General features: G+C 50.6%; 6 protein-coding genes across 6 annotated transcripts; 2 read left to right on the forward strand and 4 right to left on the reverse strand.

Moving 5' to 3' along the window:
* Positions 1-595: 595 nt before the first annotated feature.
* PFICI_08999 (uncharacterized protein) lies at positions 596-4,080 on the reverse strand (the record flags this gene model as incomplete). The annotated part of the gene is made up of 2 exons (XM_007837580.1): positions 596-3,755; positions 3,938-4,080. The coding sequence occupies 2 exons, from the start codon at positions 4,078-4,080 to the stop codon at positions 596-598; spliced, it is 3,303 nt and encodes a 1,100-aa protein (XP_007835771.1).
* Positions 4,081-6,296: 2,216 nt separating this feature from the next.
* On the reverse strand, positions 6,297-8,367 carry PFICI_09000 (uncharacterized protein; the record flags this gene model as incomplete). The annotated part of the gene is made up of 4 exons (XM_007837581.1): positions 6,297-7,241; positions 7,297-7,590; positions 7,643-8,265; positions 8,319-8,367. 4 exons carry the CDS (start codon positions 8,365-8,367, stop codon positions 6,297-6,299), a joined length of 1,911 nt encoding a protein of 636 aa, XP_007835772.1.
* A 2,526-nt stretch (positions 8,368-10,893) lies between these two features.
* On the forward strand, positions 10,894-12,597 carry PFICI_09001 (uncharacterized protein; the record flags this gene model as incomplete). Its single annotated transcript, XM_007837582.1, has 3 exons — positions 10,894-10,921; positions 10,983-11,206; positions 11,269-12,597. 3 exons carry the CDS (start codon positions 10,894-10,896, stop codon positions 12,595-12,597), a joined length of 1,581 nt encoding a protein of 526 aa, XP_007835773.1.
* Positions 12,598-13,252: 655 nt separating this feature from the next.
* On the forward strand, positions 13,253-14,890 carry PFICI_09002 (uncharacterized protein; the record flags this gene model as incomplete). Its single annotated transcript, XM_007837583.1, has 2 exons — positions 13,253-14,239; positions 14,324-14,890. 2 exons carry the CDS (start codon positions 13,253-13,255, stop codon positions 14,888-14,890), a joined length of 1,554 nt encoding a protein of 517 aa, XP_007835774.1.
* A 609-nt stretch (positions 14,891-15,499) lies between these two features.
* On the reverse strand, positions 15,500-16,375 carry PFICI_09003 (uncharacterized protein; the record flags this gene model as incomplete). The annotated part of the gene is made up of 1 exon (XM_007837584.1): positions 15,500-16,375. The coding sequence occupies one exon, from the start codon at positions 16,373-16,375 to the stop codon at positions 15,500-15,502; it is 876 nt and encodes a 291-aa protein (XP_007835775.1).
* Positions 16,376-18,395: 2,020 nt separating this feature from the next.
* Positions 18,396-25,152, reverse strand: PFICI_09004 (uncharacterized protein; the record flags this gene model as incomplete). The annotated part of the gene is made up of 6 exons (XM_007837585.1): positions 18,396-19,654; positions 19,706-19,883; positions 19,937-20,068; positions 20,121-20,288; positions 20,340-20,515; positions 20,568-25,152. The coding sequence occupies 6 exons, from the start codon at positions 25,150-25,152 to the stop codon at positions 18,396-18,398; spliced, it is 6,498 nt and encodes a 2,165-aa protein (XP_007835776.1).
* Between the last annotated feature and the right edge of the window lie 476 nt (positions 25,153-25,628).

Here is a 25,628-nt window from a genome sequence, read left to right on the forward strand (position 1 = left end):
GGCAAGAAGCAGCAGAGGGGGAAAAGTTAGATGGAGACAGAGCTTTATAAAGATACCCTTGATATGCCAATACGGAGGGGAAATAAACAATCTGGATGATGAAATTGCCTTGATATCATTGCCGTGACATTTTTTGCAACAGCGCGGCCTATCATGGTCTCATCACGTAAACTTACAAACAATCGCTAATGTCAGCTGTCCGTACTACAATGCCCAGTTGATGATAATCATCCATGAGCATCTCCGCTTGAAGTTAGCTGCAGCGAGCTAAAGGAGTTACTCGTCGTCTACTTCGATCACGCCATTGGAAGAGAAGATCATGCACCTTGTGTCTTTTATGATTTTGGTTTGATTAAGTGCTATAGTAGTCCTTTTCAAAGACTTTAGTCTTCTGCGCGAGAACCGAATCGTGGGCTCAATCGACCTCATGTCCCTGCCCTTTTGTATGAGAAACAAAACCTAGCCAAACAAGGCTGAAAACTCTAGAAAAGCAAAAAGAAATACAAAAACCAACAAAAAGGCAACCAGGCGCCAGTGTCCAAACTCCATCTCTTCTATCTCGAAATCCATCCTTCTTCTCTCTCTTCTTCTAGTATCACAGCTTGTACAGCTTTTTAAGATCAAAATCGCCATGGTATCCGCCGTTCAAAATCATGGCCGCAATGTTGCTTCTTTGGTGGCCCATTTCAGGCTCCGTATAGTCACTCGGATCTAAGCCGAGTGACAACAAAAGTGAGTTTGTAATCACAAACATGCCACAGTCATACGAGTTGGTTTGACGTGGCACATTGAAGGACACTTGCTTCCACTCGTCCTCCTTGAAGCGCGGACCCAGGAATGCTGCAACGAATTCGAGCGCCTTGTCGATTCGTTTTTGGTTTCGGGTGTGGAATGAGTCCACATAGGCAATCTCACGACGTTGTGGGCGCACAAAGATAAATGTCCAATGAGCATCCGCGTTGATGGGTATGATAAGGGATTCCACGTCGAGGAAGTTTTGGGGAGTCAGACCCCAGACTCGCTTAAGCATGCGCTCCTTGCCAGAGACACCCGAGCTCACTAGTGAACTCCAGAAAAAACTGTTTAGAGCAACGCACCTTGGCGTGTCTTTTTTCAGTGTAACACCAGCGGCTTTGTTGATGTAATCGGCGCCATACTGGGTTGCGGCCTGGATACAACTGTCATTCAACCAGGTTCCTCGGGGGACCAGTCGAAGGAAGTCCCGGTGTCCAAATTCAACGGGTTCTGGAGCGCAGGTCTTGAGGGGCTTGAAAGCAGGTTTTTGTGTATTGTGGACTTGGCCCTCCCACTTGTCATTTATCTTAATAATGACAGGAGCTCGTGGTACGCTTAGCCCTAGATTCTTTAGCTTTGCGTTGGCTTCTTCGTAGCGCTTCTGTTCTGCCAATTCCTGTTCTCTCTTTTCACGAGCGGCACGATCTTGGCCGTCTTCCTCCAACTTATGATGGTTGGGCTTCAAAGTCGTGCGCGTGCGGTGCGGAAGTGAGTGTTGGTTCTCATCGTCGAAGAAGCTTCTTGGGTTCTTGTACGTAGGTCTGGACTTGGGTTTGGCTGCCTTGGATAAAACTGAAGCTCTTTGCACACACTCGAGGTTTTGTGCTGGGGTCAAGCCGGTTGATCGATATTGATCCTTCGCAAGAATCTGGTCTTTCTCATAGGAATAGTTTCTGTCGAAGGCTTCATGGTACAACTGCCGTCGGGCGGCATCATGATGCCTCCATTCCTCGGACGAGTCGCTGTATTTACGGGAAGATCTCTGTATCTCCTGTTGTGGTAGGTCTGTTTCGACTGTCGAATGTGCATCTGATAGCTTACGCCCATCTCGGGATGAGAGAGAAACTGAGGAGGTTGCTGCGGTATCTTCGTGTTGAACGATGTCTGTGGTTGTATTCGTGGAAGAAGCTGTGACATGATCTTCTGTGGGGTAAATATTGCGAACTGGAGATGTGTTCATTGCTGCGTCCTGCTCCTCAGGCAAAGTGCCATTTTGTCTGGCATTATTGTTTACATCATCGAGAGGTAGAGGTTGAGGAGATTGCAATGCGTCTTGCGGATTATCCTCATTTGTACCTGGAAACGTTCCAGGGAGGAGTCTGTTGGTTTGGGTGTTTTGATCTTCGGCTGATTCATCGCGGGCTGAGTCACCATGATTGACATTCTGATAGAGTATCTGACGAGGGTTTGTGAAGACTTTCTGCAAAAAGGTGGCAACAGTCCAGAGCCGAGTTGTTATGGCCATGACGATGTGTAGAATTACTAGTATACACGGTAAGAGCTGCCACTCCTGATGACGTGGTTGTTGAATGCCCTGAGCATTGGCTTCTGGAAGCTGTTGTGCTCTTTGCTGGCGAAACTCTTGCTGCTCAGAAACTCTTCTCTCAAGAGGTCGACGAAGCTGAGCAAAGTCTGTCAATATGCGCCTCTGATCGGAAGAAGCGATAGGGAAGCGAGTGTAAAGTCCTCTTTCAGCAATAATCTGGGCACGGCTAGTTTCGTTGTGAGTAGTGAGCCTGCGGGTAGATTGGGTGTAGGCGGCCGTTTTCTTGAAAGCTTCAAGCTTCTCGGAGTGTCGACTTATCAAATATCGAACACGAGGGCGCTCGGCGGTGAGGTTCTCTTCAGAGGTGTCTTTGTCGGCTGTGTTCTCCTCAAATCGTCGGCTCGTCAAATACTGAAGAGGAGGGCGCGTAGAGGTAGACTTGCTTGAGCTGGAATTCTCCTTGGAGATGTTCCTGGCAGCTTTGAGCTTCTCGAATCGCTGGGTTGCTGTTGTTGAATACTGAAGAAGAGAACGCTCTGTGGCATACCTTCCTGAGCTGGGCTTATCAGAGGTGTTGTTGTCGGCTTTAATCTCTCTAAATCGCCGGCTTGTTGGATACAGAAGAAGAGGTCGTTTTGTGGCAGTTTCCTGTGAGCTGAGCTTCTCTGAGCCAAGCTTCTCCTCTGAGGTGTTGTTGCCAGCTTTGATCTTCTCGGGTCGTAGGATTGTTGAAAAGTTGAGAAGGGCGCGCTCCGTGGGCAGTTCCTCTGTGTGGCTGCTTTTCTGGGAGCGCTGAGTTACCAGGTCCTTGAGCTTGTGGCACTTGATGGGAGGGAAACTTTGAATTTGATAGTCGTCACCCTTTATGGGCGAGAGACTCCTGGTGACAGAGCCCTCGTCGTCAGAGTCACTGGTGGGCTCAGCAGTAGGAGCGGGCGCCTTCTTCTGGCGCTTGAAGGAGGGTGTAGTATTGGCCGATGTGGCAATCTCAACTGCTGCAGTGTCGTCCGAGGCGATCTGGTGAAAAGCGCGCTTAGCGGGAATTCGCTGGGTTCCGCGAATGTGAGATCCAGAGTCGGGATCGGTTTGAGTAGAGGGAAGGAGCACCTTCTGGCGCTTGGCGGAGGGCGTAGTATTAACCCAAGCGGCGGTCCGAACTCTGACAGGTTCGTCCGTGGTGTCGATCTCATGAAAAGCGCGCTTAGCGCGAATGCGAGATCCAAAGTTGGAGGTGATGAGGGGGGTAGATGCAAGTGGCACCTTCTGGCGCTTGGATGATGATTGTTCAGTATCGTTCGGGGTAGCGATCTCATCAATTGCGCGCTTAGCGGCGATCTTCTTGCTTGGACGAACGGGGTCGTCAGGGTAAACGATGTCGCTCTCGCCAGGAAGTCGAAAGCGTGTCAAACCTGGGTTTGGAGCCCTGAAGCTATTGACTTGCCGGCCTTTGTAGGTACGCAGGTTTGTGGGCGCGCTGCAGCTTCGTGGTTAGTAGCAGTTTCCTCGGAGGGTAAATGGATGAGTTGCAAGGAGCTAGCTGCTACATCTTCGCTGTGATGGTGCTGTGGCGTCAAAGCAACAAAGCACTTTACGGGGCATCATGTGCTTGCCAGACAGAGCAGAACAGGGAGGGAATTAACACATAAATTTACTTACTAGGCAAATGGTAGGCTGGGGGCACCGACTTCGCGGGCGTTCTTGCGCCCTTCCCGATGGGCCTCCCACTCGTCACGCAATAGAATACGTAGCCTTTCGCTGCTCTGAGAGGGCGAAGGACTGGCTGGTAGTTGTCCTGCCATTGTGTTAGATGTCAAATTGACGTGGTACTTTTGGGTTGCAGTTGCAATGAAGTTGCAATGAATTTGCAATGAAGCTGATGTAGTGTTTGGGTTGCAGTTGCAATGGAGATGAAATGAAGTTGATGTGGTACTTGGGTCGCAGTTGGAATGCGGGAAATGTGAATGTCATCAAGTGGTGTGATGAAGATGGGAAAGAACAGGAAGGATGGGCAAGGTGGGCGCGGGGGAGGATATTTGTAGGGACTCGACGCGCTGGAAATCAGCAGCTTCTGAACTCAAAGAACGAACGACTCTGGCCGTCACGCGTGCCTGCCTCGTTCGTACATGCAAACGAGCATCGTTCCTTCCTTCGAACTCGTCCAGCCAGCCCAGCCCAGCCAAAATGCACAGACGCTGATGACGACAAACGACGACCACCTCCAATCAGCCTGACCCAGCAACGCGGACCGCAAGGTAATGAGTTCCCCTCTTCGTCATGGTACATGTTGAAGAGATTGATGGAGGGTTTCTTTCAACACTCCAACGTCATGAGAAGCTTGGTCAATCTCTTGCTCCTTGATGATCATATGCTTCGCTCCCTTCGCAACCCCTCCTACTCCATCTACATCTGGCTTGACCTAGAGACATGACAGACCACAAAGCCATTTAATGACAATTTGCGATGACCTCTCTGCCTCTGATGGGACCATTTTTCTCTCGTGTGAGAGTAGTCGTATTCCACAAAGCCAATACTGACTTGATGTCCTGCATGGCAATTGCAATACGACCACCTCAGGTCCACGCTCATTTTCCCATGTCCAAGCCCCAGACGTCGATGAGACATTCAAGCCCAGTACACGATTCCTCCAACCATTGCAACTCTTTCACCAGCCATCCCATTGCCCCCGTCTCTTTCGGCCCATTCAAGCATCGTCACAATATTCCCATCGTTCCAAAAAAGGAGATACGTCTCACAGGTCACGTGAGAGCATTTGGTGCACAGGAAGGGGTCATGTCTGGCGGCAGGGAAAAGGCATCGGGACACATGCAGGGGGGGTTTTGGTGGTAAGAAACATTTCAAGGCAGCACAGCAAAGCAAGCACAAGTCACTTACCGGGTCAGCTGACTCGCTGTCTAAGATGACAATATTCTTGTCGCTCTTGTCGCAGTTGCTACGGAGTTCTGTAGATGGAAATTGAAGTTTGATAAATGGTTGCGGCTCTGGCGCGCATGCGAAATGGCCAGGCGGATCTGCTGCAGGTGGCACCCGTTGGGTTGATAAGTTTAAAGTTGGACAATCGGTCTAAAAGTCAGTGGCCCAGCATTAACAGCGAGGTATGTGGGTAGGTAGCTTAGGAGGCGAAGGCGTTTGGATATTTGGGGAACGGACGGACAATGATTTGCCAGCAAGCTGACCGTCTTGACAGTTTTTGACGCTCGGACCAACTCTACCGTTTCCGGCCCTCAAAGCCGCATCCAGTTTAATGGAATGGCAGATGGTCTTGGCGCAGCTGTATCTATTGAAGGGAAGTATGTATGTTAGTAAAATAGGTATTTGATTTATTGCAGCGTTCCATATAATCGCCTACCATAACAACACGCTGTACTTGACCATTCTCGCTTTGCCACTCCTTTCGCCGGCTAGGTCTGCACTACCTGCTGCTACTGGCGCTTGGGAATATCGGGAATACGGCACCAGCGGCAGCATTATTGAATTCGTAGATCATCGTCCTAGTTTTGGCATTTTCGTGTTTAACGCGTCTCTCTTTTCCTTCTTGCCATTATGTGTTACGAGGTTATAAAAAACTGTCTGTCTAATTGTGAATCACATAGTGTTGTCGAGTCTTTTCTTGTAAGGTTTCATTTCGTTGCTGACAATCTTGTGCAATGGATCTGCCACTTGTGTATTCGCTGGCTTTGCCAAATATTGGATTGTTATTGAAACATTAGCGTTCATTCAATGTAGCCAAAAAAAAAAAAAAAAGTTCCAAACTTCTCATCTCTTAAAATATATACAAATAGTCATAACAAAGTCTCGAGAAAGAACAATGGTAGGTATATCATGGCCTTTCCTCGTCGTGGTTTGCACCTAACGTAATCTTCCACCAAAGCAGCTTAGCAAAACGCTTGTAACGATGCGCGCTCCTAGATATGCAAACAGAAAACCCCGCCAAGCAACAGCGCCCTCGTCATCCTGGGATGGTGCCTACATGGACATTGCATAGACACCTTTTCGTCTACAGCTGAGATCGTGTCTCACCCAGCTTCTTTGTCACGAAAGCAGAAAAGTACTCGTTCAGAGCATCCACTGTGCCGCTGCCCTCGACCAAGCTGGTGACGATACCGACATAGCCGTCAGGACGGACGACAACGACACCACCCTTCTCCTCGTCGAGACCCATCTTGGCGTGGGCGGCAGCCTTGGCGTCGGGAACGCGGCGATCGCCCCGGTCGTCGGCATACACACAGTCTCGGTAACGGCCCAGGAGCTCGGGAAGCGCCTTGGAGATCTCAATCTTGTTGCGCGGGGCAGCAAAGATTGTGCAGAAGGAGAAGAAGAGACTGTGGGGGTTCATGCTGTCGTGGTGCGAGACCTTGTCAATGTCTGCGCGCTGGAAGGCGCCAAAGAAGGAGCGCTTGTCGGCCAGGTTCTTGGCAAAGTCCTTGAGCGCCTGTCCGGTGACGGCTGGGTTTCCGGCAAAGACGTAGACGCGGAACGAGCCATTGAGAGGAATCTCCTGTTCGAGGTGCACAACGTTGGCGTCGACGACTCGCGTGACGTTGGCGTTGATCATCAGACGACCGGTCCGCAGCTTGGTGCCCTGGGGGTGGATCAAGGGGGACTTTGCAGAGTGATCCGGCGACCAGTTGAGCGCATTGGGGCCGTAAGCTACTCCGTATCCACTGGTGAATTCGCATGACTCCTTGAATGTCTTGATGAAGTCGTTGTCCTCGCCGCTCTCGCTCGAAGCTGCTTGAACAGTGTCTGCCGAGGGCTTGGTCGAGAAGAGCTTGGCGTACTTGTTGTCAAAAGCCAGCAGACTCTCTGCGACAGTCTTTCTTTCTGGCTCGTAGGTCTTGAGCAATTCCCTGTTTGCAAAGCCAGCTTCCACAGCGTGAATCTTCCAGGCAAGGTTGAGTGCATCGAGGAAAGCTGTGTTCATTCCCTGTCCGGCTTTGGGCTGAGGTGAACATAGGTTAGCAGAAAGCTTTGCCTGAAGTCAAGATGGTACTTACGCTGTGAGTGTGGCAAGCATCACCACCGAGGAATACTCTGTGATCCAGAGTGTACTTGTCCGAGATACCTTGACCAATCGGGTATACAGAGTACCACTCAACTCTTTCCCACTCAATTTCGTAGGGTGCCAGGATTTTCTTTGCCGATGCCTGAACCTCCTCTGCAGTAGCAGTCTTACGGGGGTTGAAGTCTGGGTCGGTTGAAGAAGCAATCTGGATGTACAGACGGACCATGTTGTCCTCGCGGGGAATAACCATAATCGAACCATGATCAGAGTGGATGGTACATTTCATCTATCAAATTGTCAGACAGAATTCAAGTTTCAGATAAATAGAGGCTGCTTACCTTGATGTCGGGGAAGTCGGTCGTGACGACACCGTCCATGACACCCCACACATGAGCAATCGGGTCCTTGTGGGTGATTCCAATCTTCAGTTGGTCTCTTACAAAAGACCGGGCTCCTTCACCACCAAAAAGGTACTTGGCGCGGACAGTCTCTTCCGAGGTTTCGTCGACATGCTTTAGGTGAACTTCCACGGGGTATTCCGGGTTCTCCTTCTCGTCCGACTTGAAACCAGTGATGGTCCATGGTCTCTCGACCTTGGTGTTGTTCTTCTCGAGGTCTGCAATGAAGACGCGCTCAATGAGACCCTGGTGAAGGAGAGTGGTAAAGGGGTATCTGGCATCAATGAAACTCGGGCAACTCGCCCAGGTACCGGTCCGAACGATGCCGCCGCCGTTCTTGGGGGGATCCCAAAAGGCCACCTCGTACACTCTTGCAGGCTTGTGGGCCATGATGGCCGACTTCAAACCCATGTTGCGCAAGAGATCCAGCGATCTCGGCTGAATGCCGTCGGCACGACCTGTCGGCGTAGGTTCCGATCTGTTGTCAATGTGCTTGATCTTGTATCCCCATCTCGCCAAACACGTTGATAGCATGAGCCCTACGGGTCCTGCTCCAACAATGACTGAAGAATGTTCAGTACAGTTTCGGGGTCGGAAAGGGACGGTACTCTCTTACCGATATCATAATGCTTTGTAGACGGCTGCTTTGCCGGTTGTGTCTCCATTGCGACTGTGTATGGTAGAGGTGATGTCCGAGTGTAAGTACCTGAGCAAGGAGAGAAGCGAGTCCAATACTAGTCGGGGGGTGTTAATGACAGGCTAAATTGGCTGCAGTCAAGGCGACACGGGATGTTGGAGGCGCAGGTATTTATAAAAAGGCCACCACTTGTCCCACGGGGAGTAAACAGACAATTCTTTTCTACTTGAAGTTTTCAAACCATATTGCTTAAGGGGGAGATGAGCGTCCTATTTATGAACACTGGCTAGGGCCCGACTTCACGAACCGATATGACATCCCGAGAAGAACTAAGACAAAGGCCCGCGCACTCGGGAGCGCGAGCAGCGAGCAAAGCAAGCAGACATTGAGCAGCAAGAGGCGTTTCGTCCGTTATTGCTTGGGGCGGACCCCGGACCATCAAGGAGAGTTATGGGGCTCTTGAGGACGACTATAGAGCAATGCTCCACTAGAAGCGCGGTGTGGGCGAATGATGCGCGTCATTTTGTCACAGATGGCGCTCGATTTGTACTTAGCTGGACCAGGTTGGCCGCCCCAGAATCTCAAAAAACCATGACCGGGACATCGACACGGGAAAGAAGAGCGGGGCCCCGGCGGGGTGGCAGCGGCTTCGAAACTCGGGAAGTAAAATCATTTGTTTGTCTTCTCTGCCAGCTGGCGGCCAGTCGCCAAATCAGTCACCTGCATGGAAACTTCTCCGCTTGCAGCCGTGTTAAACCCAGACTTGACTCTTTGGATTGTGTCACCTTGCTTATTATTCCCATCCCCTCGGCGCGCTAGTCTTGTGTAACTGGATCCTTCGAGCGGCAGTGTACTCTGTACTCTGAACACTGTCGTAGTTTTGCTGTTTCCGCCAACACAAAACATCTGGTCGAGTCTGCTGCTGTGCTTGTGTCACTGCAGCCAGCAGCTTGCCCATATGCGAACGAACCAACATGTATGCATCACATCCAATCTCCACAGACCAGCTGCCATGACAGGTTAGTACCTCAAGAGCCTCATATCCGGCCCCGGAAGAGGGGGGCTCGGACATGGAGCAAGGGGATTGCGATTTGGGCTGAGCGGCTGTTGATTCGGCAGGCGATTCTGCGGACACGCCAAGCCTAACGAGTACACTTGGTTTAGGACACCATAACATCTTGAAAGTTTTGTTTCTCTTGAGCCCACCACTGAAAATGACACGACGGTGATAACAAGCAACTGTACTTTCGAAACGCAATCAACAATGTTTCTTCTTCTTCTTCTTCTTCTTCTTCTTCTTCTCCTTTCCTTTTGCTTCTGGTTCGAATCATTACCTAAAAATGCACTGGACCGAGTGGAATCAATTCTCCTAGGTCAGCATAATAGCTGGCTAACGTATAATCGTTGGAAAATATGGCACATGCTGAATTGGCATTCCGAATATGGAGTTCCATTTATAGATTCCATCCACAAGATACCTTCATCGATCGATTGCTAGTGATTTGAAACACGGATAATCAAAATTTCCAGAACCATAGCATACATCCATCGAGTCTATCTGCTGGCTACAGAGTAATTGAGTACCTAGGTAGTGTGGCATCCTTTGAGTGACACAATGGGAAGGGTTAATCAAGTCTGCTTGTCCACACTCCCCTCCCCCCAAAGACGCCTTCGAAATCGCAACTTAAGGCGAGATGCCGCGGATCGGAATTCGAGAGATGGGTATCCGCGTAGAACGGTACTTGACGAGCAGGCTCAAGAATCGGAATCGTTGGATACGTCATCTGTCGTTCCTGCTACCATTTTGGATTCTATTGAGTTGGTAAAAGGCATTTGAAGTAGGAATATATCTTACAGTGCTTTCCGTGCTTCCTTGTGGACGTTTATGGTGGCTGTCTGTAGCCAAATGGGAGATCTGGCGCGCCAAATCCGCGGGCGTTCTTCCGTTCTTCTCTACAACTTCAGTCAAACAATGTGATCAAGGTGGGGTAGGAAACAAAGATTAAAGGCCGATACAACACGATAATAGTAGTAAATTATTGATGTAAGACTGTCAGACTGCCTTCGGGTGTAGTGCAATTTAGTTACAAGTTATGATTGTTGACGGCAACATTGAATCGGGGCGAGTTACCAAATATATATTGGGGAGTTGGAAGTAAGGAAAAGGTTCACTCCACATTTGCAGTACCTACCTTAAATATTATCGAGTCTTGTGTACTTCTTTCGGGTAGATGAAAAGCGGTTTTCTCCATGTACATGAATGTAGTCTTTGCACCCGGGAGATGTGAATCATTGATGTCCAACGTACCTACCTATGCAGTTATCTGGAGGCAGGAGCGAACACGGCCTGGTCCTGCAGGAGAAGGCGTATACAAGGCGCATACAGCAGTGGTGCCAAACCTGCCCACTGCCCCAAATATCAGGCCTCGTCTCTCTCTCTCTCAACGAGTCAGGGGTAGCAAATCGCCATCAATCGAGTCGCAGGCTGACTGTTCCTGTCTTCGAGTTCGCCATTCCAGAACTCATCACGGGCCGTTGCGTGAGATACGCAGCCATGACTTCAAGACAGTTTGATGAGGAGAGTAAGTAGAGCACAAGAAATGACCCTCACAGATGTGGCTCAATCTAACATTCTACACCCAGAGTGCAGGAACGTACTTGTGAGATACTGCGGGCATGTTCCAAGAAACTACCAGTACAAGGACGGTATTCAACAGGTCTTCCTTCTGCTGCGAGATCATCTGGGCGATGAAGATTTGGATCTTGCTGGCGGCGTCTTGTACGAGTTGATTGAGATTGACTGCGAGCACACACACGATCCTGGAGCTGCGTTTCAGCGATGGCGCCATGATCACATGAGTCGATATGTGAGGTCTTCCTTTGAACCTCAAGTGTTGTTAGCTTCACCAGAAGTCACTGACCGATCCAGGAACAGTCCGACCTCGAACTACCACACGTACCACATATGATGACCATCACTTCTTCCATCGTCCCCACCGATCGACTTTCCAGATGGCGCCAGGAACACCCAGACAGGTACCCTTTTGTCCTCTCGGACCACAAGCCCCTCCAAGAGCGATTTTCGGCCGAACGTAATGGAATTCGCAACCGGAAGCCATGGCTGATAGAGAACACCTTCTTTGTCTCGTCCCACACAGAAGGAACTCTCCCCCTTACCAATCCGAATCCAAAGGAGTTTCACGAAATGCAATGGCGCGGGCATCATGGCGAAGTTGGGAGGTTTCTTCACGAAAGAGAGATATCAACTACCAATTCCGAGCAGTACACAGTCTCCACTCCAGCTGGCGTAGCTACTTCCAAAAGTAGCATGGAAAAGAAATCTCGGGCGTCGAGAATCAGTCTTTTGAACAAATTCGTGGGCAGGGGTTCCAGGGACAAACAAGAGCCAGATCCGGATCAGCGTCGACGGAGCTGGTTGCCCACCACGCTCTTTGAGTCAAAGCCACCATCACAGGATGGTCTTGATGGCTCTGGTCAAGATGCTGTGCCACTCCCAGACGGTTGCCACGTACCACATGCTATTTTCGCCCGGAAACACCTTCTCGTAGACAGCGAAAAGTCATTGCCATCACACCCGCCTATCAACAGAATGCCTATAGCCGAATCAAAGGCGACCGAAAGCTGGACTGACACGACGAGTTTGGAGCGAGACTTCAGGGGACCCTTTACTCCACAGCTTGGTTTTGATGGTGGGCGAGATTACAGATGGACGGTGAGCGACTGCAACATGACGACTCCCACTAGAAGAACGACACCAGCTTTCCGGCACGATGGCAATCCCCCAAGACTCAAAGTAGATCCTTTTGCCCAGGCTGAGTCGGGATCACATACTCGAGCCAAGCGAAGGGGTTTCCATATGGGCTACAACAATGCGCTCGATTGGCTTTCAGGTCATGATCAAACAACTCCTACTCAAACGAGACAGGCCCCAAGCAATATGCAAGATATCTCGCCCGCAATGCCGCAACAAGGAAGCCCCTCTAGTTACCGAAGGAACAGGCACCGTTGGCAAAACTCACTCCATCTTGATCATGTGCAATTCGTGGTGCCTGCTACCGCAGGAAATCAGACGCCGCCGCCAAATCGAAAGACTACAGTTGTGCAGGTGTCGCCTTCACCCCCAAGCTTGCCAGCCGTGCGAAGAATGACATCCATTGCAGATGATTTGGCACACCCTCTGGGGTCCAAGCCATCGTGCTTGTCAAACACGAGTACTTTGATACCCGATGATTCATGAGGAGACGTGTAGAAATGTGCATATAATGGCCAGTAATAACGGACGCTGGTTTCTGCCTTTACTCATGCAGACTTATTACATATTTATTACAATGCGCAATTTGGCATGAGTGACAAATATTTGATTACTGCGTATGAGATATCGTGGACATGACATTGATGAGAGCATGGTCAAGAGAATGGGAATGCAGCGAGTCTGGTCTTGCTCAAAGGCCTTTTTTTCTCCCCCCCCCCCGCTCCCCTCCAGCTGTTTGTCCTTGTTGGGGATTTGGAAAAGAATGAACAATTGTGACCCAAAGTGCTATCCGTTTGTTTGGATTTTTCCCTACCAGAGATATTCGAGATTCGCGCGGCGAGGCGTTTGACGTGACCGGGCAACCAGGCGAAGCTGTTCTCCGTTTGCAGTTCCTGGCAGAGAAAAAAACATAAATTCACAGTCACACACTCAGACTTTCGTGCTCACAACCACACTCTCAAACAATCCTTCTGCCTTTGCTTACTCTCTACAGAGGCCGATTCCTTTTGGTGCCTGCAATCAGCGCTGCACTCGGAGCATCTTGCAAGTTGTCGCCGTCAATCACCACTTGTCATTCTTGCTGAATCAAGTCTTCTTCATTCTGACATTCTTGAGCTCGGCGACGAATTGAATCATCACCATGGATGCTCCGACTGAGAGCAACGCACCTCAGAGTGCTCACGAGAGCACCAAGACCACCTTCACGCCCTTTCTCAACCATCATCGCCACTTTCGTGGAACACCTCCCCCGTCTCCTAACAAGGTACGAACTCGCGAAAAGTCGCCCTACCCTACTCCCCGTGACAGCAAGGGTCGACGTCGCCCTCCCCCTCCCCCGCTGAACTTGGACAATGCCCGTGTTCCCAACACTTCTCGTCGTATTGAGATTGAGCACAATAATGTTACCCCTACCTCTCCTGAAGCTGTCGTCCACGCTATTGATGGTACCAACAATCGATCTCGTGCCTCTGTGAGCTTCAGCGACGCCCGCAAGTACGGATCCATTGGTAGTGGTCCTCAGGTTGCTCGCTTCCCCCTCATCACCCCCGCCGAAGTTCAGCATCGTCAAGTCAATTGGGATGGGTCTTCCTCTGTCTACTCTGACAACTCGCCCTTCAACGGAATGCCCACCATCAGCCCCATAATCCCCCCCAAGAACCGCATCAACATCCTTCAGGGCTACAACGACTGGCGAGACAACACTTGTCCGCAGCTACAGACTCCCGGCGACGCCATCAGGTCTCCCGGCCTCCTCCCTCCCCTTCGCTCCAAGAGTGTCAGTCAGATTGACGAGCCCCTTGAGACCCTCCCCGCCACAACCTATCAGCCGCCCCCCATGCCGGCCATCACCTCGCGCGAGGACAAGAAGCCGCAGCAAGGCCTTGTCAGATCGGTCACCGTCCATGATCTACCCTCTGCAAAGCTGCAGCCCCAGTCGGCCCTTGCCGACCAGTTTTCCCCTCTGACACCTTGGGTCATGAATTTCGACCGTCGCCAGGCAACCAAGAACTTATTTGGTGACAATGGATGGCTGCAGGACTCCAACCAGACAAAGGACGAGAAGAAGAACCAGTCGTCCAAGACTGCAAACTTCTTCGGTAGTATCAAGAAGATGGCAAAGGACCTTGTGAGTTTATTTCCTTATAAGCAGCAATCGCTGTTTGCGTCACTCTCCTTGCAAAACAACATCAAAGCTAATATTCACTGCCAGGCCGAGAACACAAACTTCAAGACCCATACCCGCCGTTCGTCCGAGTTTCACCATGCTACCATCTCGCTCAGCCCCCGTGAGCAGTCTCTCATCTACTGCGAGCTTGAGTACGCACTCTCCGAGGCTCTCGACCTGTACGTCAAGTCCCAGCACAATGGCGGACGCCTCAACCCCGACAAGCTCAAGGCCATTTCCGACAAGTGGTTCTCCAAGGGCCGCCCCCGCGTGCTGGGCTTCCGCTACGACCTCGAGACGCAGCTGGACCTCGTTACGCTGCACATTGACGAGTTCCGCTTCTACGGACACGCCCAGCTCAGCGACAGCGCCGTCGCTGGCCTCCTGGCTGTCATGAAGGGCAACGCCCGCACCATGCGCGTGCGCCACCTGGCCCAGCCCGATGCCGTCGTCGCCAAGCACATTCTTGATGCCCAGGCCCTCATGCGCATGCTCGGCACCGTCGAGAGCCTGCAAATGGCTGTCGTTGAGTGCTCCGAGTTCTACAAGCGCGCCATTGAGCGCAAGCAGGCCCAGGCCTTGGCTGCTGAGCGCATGTCCCGCGAGGCTTGAGTAGGAGATAACTTTCTTCTTCGAGATTTGTCTTGTCTTGTTGTTTTTGCTGTTGTCTTTCAGTCATGGTTTGGTTTGGTATGTCAGTGGAATGAATAGGGAAGGAGAAAAAGTGTCAGGGATAGAAACTTTGTTTCGATAATTTTGATCCGGTAGATCAGTGCAAACACTCTCTGTTAGATAGAAGAAAAGAGAATTATTATTCTCATAGACCTGACTGTCCTTGAGCAATCGATGTTACCTCTGCCCTAAACATATTACCCATTCCCTTGGTACAGACTCCCGCATCTCTATACCCATACCACGAGCATATTGCATAAACCCAGTCCGTCGTGAAATAATACTGCTTCATTTCGCTGATATATGATATGATATTCGTCCAGTCATTAAAAGTAAGGCCAAATCCTAAGCCTTGTCGTAAATGTAAGCCATTCCCAGTCCTTCCATCCATCCAAAACCGAGTACATCCGTCCCAACTCATGGCCTCAAAGGTATCTTCATTCCAAAATTGTGCTCACCAGGAGTCTTACAGCATATGTCTCATCCATGAACATTGTACAAGCAATGAGAAAACAAAAGAAAAGATGAACTGGAGAACCCCCTCCCCAATCAGTATCGATATCCCTCCTCACTCCTTCGTCCACCCCGGCGATCGCGACTCCTGTCTCCACCGGGACTGTCGTACACCCAGTCCTCGACATTGTTCCAGCTCCGAGCATCGGGATCAATCTCGCGCTGACGACCCCGGCTACTACCCCGACGACGATCGTCCCAGTCTCCTCCTCCTCCTCCTCCTCCACCACCACCGCGGTGGTAATGGTCATCGCCCCTCCCGCGGCCCCATTTCTGCTCCCACCGCTCCTGCTTCTCCTCGGTGCGCGCGCGGCCAATCTCGAGGCGCTTCTCCACGGCATTGGCGCCCAGGGCCCCGACGGCGGCGCCGAGCACCGTGCTCACGAGCTGGTTGCGCTTTTGCGCCTCGGACGGGCGGCGGGCGCCCCCGCTGCCGTGGTCCGTTGCCTCGTGCGCCGCCAGCCCGCCCACCAGGGCCCCCAGGACGCCGACGCCCAGACCCGTCGTCGAGTCGGTAAAGGTGTTTTCAATGGCGCGCTTGGCCCGGGCAACGGGCGACCGGAGACGCTGCTGATGGTGGCGATGGCGGCGGTCGTCGTCGTCATAGTCCCAGTCCCGGTCGCGGTTGCGCGAGCTGCGTCCTCCCCGATAGTCGACGGGTGGTGGCAGGGACCGCGGCCGGAGGCGGGCGTCGGGGATCTGCAGGTGGCCGCCGGGTCCGTTGTCGACGTAGCCGCCGGGCGGTGGTGGGTAAATGGGTGTTTGGGGTTCGTATTCGAGCCGCGCGTGAGAGTTTGCACCTGGCGGTGGTGGTGCCGGCGGCGGGATGCCGCTGCCGCCAGCGTAGGCATAGTCTGGCGAGTGGTTGCGGTCGTACCGCGCTGGGCGGCCGCGATCGTCGAAGCGAGACATGGCTTTGAATGAAAAAAGCGGGCGTGTCTCTTTTTCCTTTCCTCTCTTTGTTTTGTAGGTACAGATCTGGTGTTGCGATACAGATCTACTCTGCCTCCTTAGGTACAGCTAATAGCAATCGATTAACAACACCAACGAGGGGCGCATATAAGTTAATAGGGTCAACGGAATGAGGACCCGAGGATGCGTCGATGCCAAAAAAACAAAGTTTCGTGCTTGTGCTATATAGGTAAAAGTAAGCAATAGAGTTGTTCAAGCGCCAGGCGCCGGCTCTGTCGGTTGTTGCGATATAGGAGCAATATAGTTTTGTCTTCTTCTTTCCCAAAGCCCACCAGGAGTCGAGAAACCAAGTTGCTGGCGAGAAGAGTGTAATGTATCGACGAATAATCGACGCTTGGAAAGAAGCTGGCTGGTGTCCACCGAAATGACTCAGCCCTTCGGTCGACGAAACGCCGCAAGTCAGAAAGGAACAAGTCGACTTGTTTCTCAGCTTTGTCTGTATATGTTGTGTATATGTGTACGTGTACTTGGGGTAAGACGGGCGAATGCGCGCTTATGGACCGGGGGAAAACGAGAGAGGCAAAGCTATTCAATAGTATGCGGCTCTTCTGGCGCAAAAAGAGTGTCGCTTGGCCAGGGCTGACTTCAAGGCTGCCTTGCCTCTACTGCGGCCTAGCAAAGGAAAAGATGGTTTTTTTGGAGATGGAGGGGTTCTTTTGGCGCTGCTCAGCCTCTTCGGCGGTCAGGTTTCGAAAAGCCAAAAAAGCTGGCGTTTTGTCGGAGTGCGGCGATGGGAGAGGGGAATACTCAGATTTTAGAGTAAAGTCGACCCTGGAAACAGTTGCCAGTTTGTGTACCCTCGGTATCGAATGTGTATACTCTTCTTGGTTGTACTTGTTTTAAAAAACAATGCAAGGCGGCTGGGGTGGAGTGCGGTGTGAGACGGAGGCACAACAGGAGTATAATAACGGATTTCTCTCTTTTTTTTTTTGTTCTTCTTGGGAATTGCAGAAACTGTGTAGCCACTGAGCTAAGCCCAGGATCTAATTAATGTAACACGCATGTGCCATTTCTTCCGTTTACTCTGTAATCGTGCGCGAGATTTAGAAGAAAAAAAACGAGAATCACCTGCAGCTGCCTGACCTCATGCGCATGCAACCATGGGTTGGAAAGAAACGGGGTTCAGGCTCCCACCAGCTGCCCATAGTAAACATGACAATAGCGGGGTATGTATGGTAATGATCATATGATGTCATTTCGACTTGACCATCCCCTTGATCCCCACCAGCTTTAATGTTGGATTTCTTGTGACTTGGTAATACTGCGCGACATAATACTACGCTGTACAGGATTTGTCTACACTATTTGCAGATTGATTCTCTACATAATAAATGCGATAAGCAAATCAAATGTTGATTCTCTTCCTTGAGTAATACTAATGAGTGAATGGTGGGTTGGACTCCATCGTATAGTGTTTTGGGCGCGCCCTGATCATCTCCACTTCCCGTCAGCAACAACCACAATGGAGAGAATGTAAGACCTGTCCGGATTATGTATCGGCTACATTACTAGCTAGACAGCGTGTCACGCGGCTGTCACTGCACTATCGGGATACCATCATTTGATTCCATCGACATGATCGAGTCACGTCGCCGTTCCTTCCGGACCGGATTATCGCACATTTACAAGGGCCCAACAATGCGTGAATTTATCTGCTTCAATCGCGAGTAATCAATCAACCAAGCACTCGCAAATGTTTTGCCAAGTCTTGATCAAGAGTCTTGTCGCCAAGAACAAAATCACCATTTTCGCAGTCGGATGCGACACTTTAAACACTGATGCATAGAGATGATTGGAAATGTGCTTGCGATATCCAACGTTTTTGAATACTATTCCGTATTGAAGTTGGTAATTCCAACTACCTATGCAATGCTGACATCGCTGCCATGCTAGGCACCTTTTTTTTTTTTTTTTTTTTTTAACTGCTCACCACACTGAGGATCCCGGTATATAATTATCCTCAGAACAAGAACACCTCATCTGGGACTGTTGGACGTCTCTTCCAGGCCGTAGAAGGCGATTGATCAAACATTCGGTTCCATCCTTCCAACTGCTCGTACAGCTCGTGTGTCGCGTCTTGGATGCTCCTGCTCGGCACCGCTGTGCCCTGCCCCGACTGTGTCGATGGAGCAGTGGGTTTTGGTGGACCTCTGACCGAGATGACTGACCCAGTGTTGAGCCAAGTCCGCTGTATATCATCCTCTATGTGCTTGCTGAAATTTCCAATGTGCTCATTGCTATTCAAATTTGGGTCCCCCGAATAGAACTGCATCTCTTCGAGGAGAAGCAGTGGGTCAATTCGGAATCGGACTTCTTCACCAGTCGCTGCAGCCTGTATAATTCCACAGAGGTACTCGCTGGCGGCGCGCGTAAAGTCGGTGAAAGACTCGATCTCTCGGTTCAACGCTCTTCCTGTGACCGTCCTCGAGTTTTCTGGCAGGCATAAGAATGCCACTAGGGACGGTCCTAGAAGATTCAAGAGTTTCACCAACAGTGAAAGAAGGCGCAATTGGTCCAACCCCACGGCCGTCATTTGTAAGCTGCTCAACTCATTTATAGCGGCTGACACAGATCTCATGAGGGCCAGAATACTGCCCATATCTTCCTGGCCAATGCTCCGATATATGTACGGTCTGTCAGATTCCTCAGATTCAAGGTAGCCATCTAAAAGATCCTCCAATGAACCGACATAAGTGTCAAGCAATAGCCATGCCTCGGGTACCTTTGACACACTTTTGACGATCGACGGAAACATCCGGTCAAGCATGAAGGAGAAAATATGGGGGTTCCATATTCCTTTTCGCAAAATTGCCCGCTCTTGCTCGAGTTTCCCATTGGCCATGGCAATCTTGAAGTTTGAATAGAGAAAATAAAACAGTGTCGAGACTGATCTGACATCTCCATCCTCGAGTTTCAAGCCATACGATAGGATTTGTGCCGTTTGTAGGCGAGGATCCTGAGCCGATGGGGAGAATTCGTGGCTGATTTGGTAGAAGAAGTTGTCAACTGGGCAGAAGTCGTGTTTCTTGATGAGAGGAATTATCGATCGCACAAACTGCATAAAAGTCATGTGCGCAGCAGTATCATGAACGATGGCCTTGAGATCCATTTTCATCTGCTCCATCATGGACTTCAGCGCCTTGGAATACTCTTGCTGTATATGCTGCCTTTGGCTTGCCGCTGCGAAACGCAAAGTTCTCCGCATGAGGGAGAGGAGACCTAGATGTGTGAGTCATTTTGCTCCCAAAGTAGTGGTATGCGGAAACGTACGATCAAAGAGGTCCCGATTGATCCCGTAATCGGGATGCTGGGTTGGCACAATGATGTCCTTGAAACAATCATCGCCTTGTCTCTTGAGAGCGTCTGCCAATTGGTACTCGTATGCTAGTCCGTCAAAAGGCTTGGCAATAGCACAGAGGAATACCTCGAGGGGGGTGACATTGATGGCCTGTATTCTGTTAGGTTAGAACCGTCGATGCTTCGAATGCAATCCAGACTGACCTTGAAATCCGTGATCTTTCTCTCAATGAGGATTTTCATAAAAAGACACAGGTACCGTCTGGCGTGAAGAGACAATTTCGAAGGTCCTTCAAATAGGCCATATTTTCCAGACGAGAAGAATGACACCAGCCGCTAGTATCCGACGTTAGCTGGCAACATTGCACAGATAGACCTGATGACATACTGTAACACCGTGACGCAAGAACAGGGCCGCCAGACGACCCGCAACTGTGGTTGTTCTTGCAAGGCAGGTTGGCTTTCCACCATTGAGACTCGAAGTTTTCTCTTCGGCGTCTGCCAAGAGTGTTCTGGCCATAGAGAAAAACGGAATCGCAACATGGCGATCGAGTTTCTGAGGGTCTGGTTAGTGGGTTGCGGAGGCAATGATATATCGAGCACATACCATGAGTGCATCCTCACCATGCCATGAATCGTCGGAATGCGAAATATCAGTTACGGCCATGAAATTTTCGATACGCGCAACGTAATGATCGACAATCTCCACGGCAACTCCAAGGGTGTTCCAATCAAAATCGGGCTTTGCCAAGCTCATACGGTTGAATACCTCGTGGAGTTGGTCTAGCATGAGTTAGTATACAAACAAAGGAGGATGGGGAGCTTTTTGTCTCACATGTATTCAAAATGTATGAGGCCGCAGCAAGTGACCGTGCGTGCCGCATAACATCTAAATTGGCCTTCAAAGAGAAATGCAAGACATCAATAGCAGCCTGCTTGTTCATGTTGATGACCCTCTTGACCAATTCTGGGCTGACTCCATTTGAAGCATCTTTGGACATTCGAAGGAATTGTTGTTGAATGTCCGACTCGACCGAAGAATACTGGTCGAGAACCTGTTTGAAAACATTGTTTTGCCATGCTGTGAAGGGCTTATATATGTCCTTGTCTTCTCCTGCTGAAGCAATAAATCGTGCTAGTTGATTCCAAGCCCTCAAATTAATGAGGCAGGCCTCCTTGTGCGAGCTACCAGGAATAACCAGCTTCTCGAGCATTTGCAGATTTGGACGCAGATCCTGAGGCGAGCACCAAAATAGTGTACATAGCAGATCGTGATGATTTCTCAAAGACGCCAAATCGTTCTCGTGAATATCGCTCTCCTTGAGGTACTGGCGGTCATGATTCGGAAGGAGGCGAGCAGTCAAATTCTTGACGTCCTTGATCAAGCCGTACCTTCTCAGCCGCTGTATTGACAACCCCACAAGCTTCAAAAAGATGTGGAAGCAGCGGTCCTCTGGCTGCACGGTCAAAGACACGGGACCTTCAAGACGTTCGAGAAAATCCGGCGACTTGTATACTTCCTCGTTTCGCAAGTGTGATAAATTCTGAGCAGCAAAGAAGTCGAAGATGGTGCCAATTACACTGTTCGGCCTCCGCCATCCCCATTGTTCCACAAGATAGTGACAACGACTGACGAGAGAGCGGCAATAGTCGTTGAAACTCGGCGATTGACGTTGATTAACCTTGTACAGCTCGAAGACTCGGTTCAGTAGCTTCTGGGGGAGATTCCAGCCCTCAAGTGGTGATGTGTTTCGAAAACCAGGGACCACAACGCCTGCATTATCAAACTCACCGAGAGGGAGCAGCAAGAAAAGAGTGTGCCACAGACGTTCGAAAGTTTGCGCATCGTTGAGTGACGTGATGCGTGGTTCCAACATCGCCGAGGAGACAACATCCCAGAAACTGGCCCGAGGAATACGACAATCTTGCAGAAGTCGGATCAATGTTACCCAACCAATGATGGAGTAGTTTTCGTTGCGCACTCCTCGAGACCTTGCAGCACGAACTTGTAACTCGTCGTGGAAAGTGACTAGTTCTCTCAGATCAGACTGTAGCAGGGCATGGGCGGTCTGCTTTGCTGTCTTTGTCAGGAGATCTTCAACCTGCAGAGCTTCTGTGAGATTGAGCGCTTCACAAATTCGTAACGCGTGCAGCACAACCAGGAGAGCTCGTGTCAATACCTCGACAATCTGCCGCAAGTCTGAAGATTCTGCTATTGATGAGGGCAGACGACTGAGAAATCCAGAGATGACCTCTAGAATGCGACGCACAAATAGTCTACCACTCTCCAAATCTGGGAAACTGAGATTCTCTTGGACGTAATCGACGCAAAAATCGGCAGCTTGGGTCGCCGTCAATGTGGGCGCATTGGCATTACCGATGCTTTTGGAGCTATCCTGCACCTTGTCTGCTATCCAGTCGAAAAGTACTCCAAACTCAGATGAGGTGTTGGCAGTCCAAGTGTCCCATTGAAGCACTTGTTCGCCCAAGATCAGAGATCTTGAGCCTCTTGGCTTGGTCATGATATCTGACTCTTTGCCCATCAACGCCTTCGAGATCCGACCTTGACCGAGGATTGTGCTCTCGTGGAAATGTACGCCAGCATCAAGCGGGAAGACTTCAAAATGCTGAGTATAATGGGAACCAAATGGTCCCAATCCCAGCAATTTGTTGTCACTGATATGCTCTGCGACACCGACTGGCTCAAACGCCAAATCACGTTCTTGCTCTTCGGGCAATGGGTCATTGGCATGCACATATTGGGGTGCAGCTATATCAATCTGTCTCGGCCGATGGAGCTTCCTTTGCCGTGCTCGTGGCTTGTGATGGACAGAATGCGTGTCAATATCAATAGCTGTTTCTCTTGGTGGCGGAAGTTCTGGTTGGGGGGCCTGGCCTCGAAAGGCGTGCTCCAACTGAATACTGGCAGCAGATGACTGGGTCTTCCCACTTCGACGATAGATGTTGTCGAGGATCTTTTTGCGAGCATGAAACAATCGTCGATTTACTTGATCATTGCTGGCTGTCTCGAGTTGGGCCGGTCTCAGAGACGACCCTTGAGATTTGGAGCGGCCGAGGAGTCGTCGAACTGTAGCTGTTGCCGTACGCTCTGACTCACCAGGCAAGCTTCTTGGCCGTGATTCATGCACACCAGCTTGACGATCAACGAAACCGTCAATAGTGGCTTGTTTGACTAGTCTCTTGGATTGTGAGAAGCGGTTCGTGGGCAGAGAATGCATGTTCCCCATCGAGACCCGAGGCTGGTATAACGGGTTATCAGAAATGGGCTGAAGAGGCCGAGGATCGGCTGTGTGCTGCACTGAAGTCGCTGATGGCAATTTCGAACGTAATTTCCCAGTCTTCCAGTCGTGTAATACACCGAGCACATCTATATTGTCCTGGCGGGAGCCAAGATTGATGTATTTGCGAGTAGGACTAGATTTTCCCTTCTCCTTGCGCCGGTTCGCTGCACGAGCCGCCACCTTAAGGAATTGTGGTGCGTCCGCGTCAATAACGTCAATAATGCTCAACCTTGGTGGTGTGGCATGATAAGCAACCCTCCTATTCCTTGAAGGTCTTGGTCTTCTATTGGTCTGCATTGGTCGTGATCTCCGCGCTGATGCATCGCTTTTGGGAGTATCCAGCATGCCAGTGATTCTCTGCTGTCGCTTTCGTACGCCAGATTGTCCGTTGAAAGCCTTTTGCGTCTTCAGCCTCTTTACTGCAGGGCGCACGCTAGGCTCTAATTCTGCACTGGTCCTTTTCCTCCCTGGTAGCATGTGATCGATGTGATTTTCTTCAACCACGGATCCTGCGTCGTCTTCAAAGTCAGGAACATCGACTGTTTCGAGAATGTTGGAAATTTCGTCATTTCGTAAGTTCGTATCATCGTCATCAAAATCATCGAGAATAAAGGGAATATTGCTGGAGTGCTTCGTAGACAACTGGCGTCGTTGAGCCACCCCTTTGCGCTTGGCTTTGTCTGGTGACCGCTCGGGACTCCTGTGAACAAGTCTCCGTGTCTTGCTGTTTGGAACCTGCTGGTCTAGCGTAATCCATGACGCCGGAAGTACACCTTTAATTCGACGTTTTTCGACTGCCATATTCGGTTTCGGACTGCGGCTTGCGGACCGACTTCGGCTTTCTCGATCAGCGTCTTCATGAGTCAGAGGATCATCGTCTGAACCGAAATCTGAGATATTGGTGAGATCTACGGTATGTCTCACAAATGTTGCTGGCGCTGGCGTTGGATCACGAGAAGCGATTACACTGCTGGGTTTTGGGGTGAGAACACCAACCCCTAGTCCTGCTTTCGCGAAATCGCCTGCTCCAATCGTAGAGTAGAAGGCAGGACTCGTGTGAGGCGGAGACGGTGGAATATCAAAGATGTCGAGTGACTGAGCTTGTGGAGATTTCGGTACTTCAGTAGCACGGACAAGCTGTCTGAGCTTCGCTGCCTTGTGTCTCGACGATTGTTTGGGAGAGCCTTTCCGCTTGGCATAAGTCGTTGTTTTGTCATTCAAGCGCTTCTTGAACAATTCACCAAGCGATGGAAGATCTTCGTCATTTTGTGAGCTGTTCGGCATCTCTTGCGAGGCCGGGGGTCGTCTGGGTGATGGAGAAGGCCTCGTGGGAGATGATAGTGCCAACTCGTCCCGGTCATCATCGAATGAGTCTAAAATAAGAGCCTGCTGAGACTCCTCAGTCGCATAGTCCTGGCCGTTGCCATTCGTGAGCTGGCTGTCGTCCTCATAATCCTGCTCTTGCGAATCCTGCTCTTGCGCCCTCTGCCGTTCCTCCGCTGGGGGCAGCCTGACTGGCCGAATGCCGTGCGTCTTGAATAGAGTGCTATACTGGGCATTCTCGAGAAGATAAGGGTGCTCCTGTATGGGCTTTCGTGGTCTCAATGACCGGCCAAACCGGGCAGACTCTCGCCGAGCTACTATTTCGTCGTCGTCGTCGTCGTCATCGTCCACGATCACAGGCGACGGTATGGCTTCTGCGGTGGTGCTTGGCTCGAATTGTGGCCTAGGTGCCTCTTCGCGCTGATCTTGAATTCCCAATGTTTCCTGAATATCACTCCTGATTTGAGCCGGAGGTATTGTGTCTTCATCATCGCTAATATCGGGGGTGGAGAGTGGTGAAGAGTCGGGTTCCTGTTGTATTGGCCTTGTTGGAATGTGAACCTCAATTCTTGGCCGCGACGGCGCGATCCCGCTTTCTAGGATTCCCGATGGAGATGAAGAAGGCGGTATATCCCATACAGAGGCATATTCGCGGCTTGTGCTCTCGACTGCCGGCTCTTGGATCTCCTCGCGTGGAAGTGGTGGTGGCAGCTCGAGCGGCTGTGATTCCTCGCTATCGAGAAGACTTTCTTCGTCCGAGTCGGGGACCTCTCCAAGATCCCTCCATTTCGCCATGGAGCCGGAGATGCATAGCTGTCTGAGAGGAACTAGACGAACATGCTATTAGGCATTGTCGGTGGCGATATAAAATATCGATTGAACTGCCGTTCACAGACGCGTTGCTTGTCTCCGCGACGCGTTCAGAGGTAGGCTGGCTTAAAGTGGCGCTAACTGCCTACGTGCCGAAGCTAGTACTATGTAACCTGCCCGCCAAGAAGCCCCACCACAGGAATAGAAGGGGATCTGGAGGTGCAAATGTGTTCAAGCACAGCGGATTCATTTGTTTGTACAGATTGGAAAACTAATTCTGATGCATCGATCATAATCAGATTAATTAGTACTGGAGAAGCATCGATTCTTGTGTCAAGTGATGTGCCACTACTAACTCGGTCATCAGCACAAACTCGGCTTCTACGACCACTTGCCTTTATACTATACGGGTTGTACTGCACTAATAGCTCTGGATACATGTCTGAACGTAAATAATATGA

Source organism: Pestalotiopsis fici (assembly GCF_000516985.1).
Source record: "Pestalotiopsis fici W106-1 unplaced genomic scaffold PFICI_Scf_6, whole genome shotgun sequence".
Lineage (NCBI taxonomy): Eukaryota > Fungi > Ascomycota > Sordariomycetes > Amphisphaeriales > Sporocadaceae > Pestalotiopsis > Pestalotiopsis fici.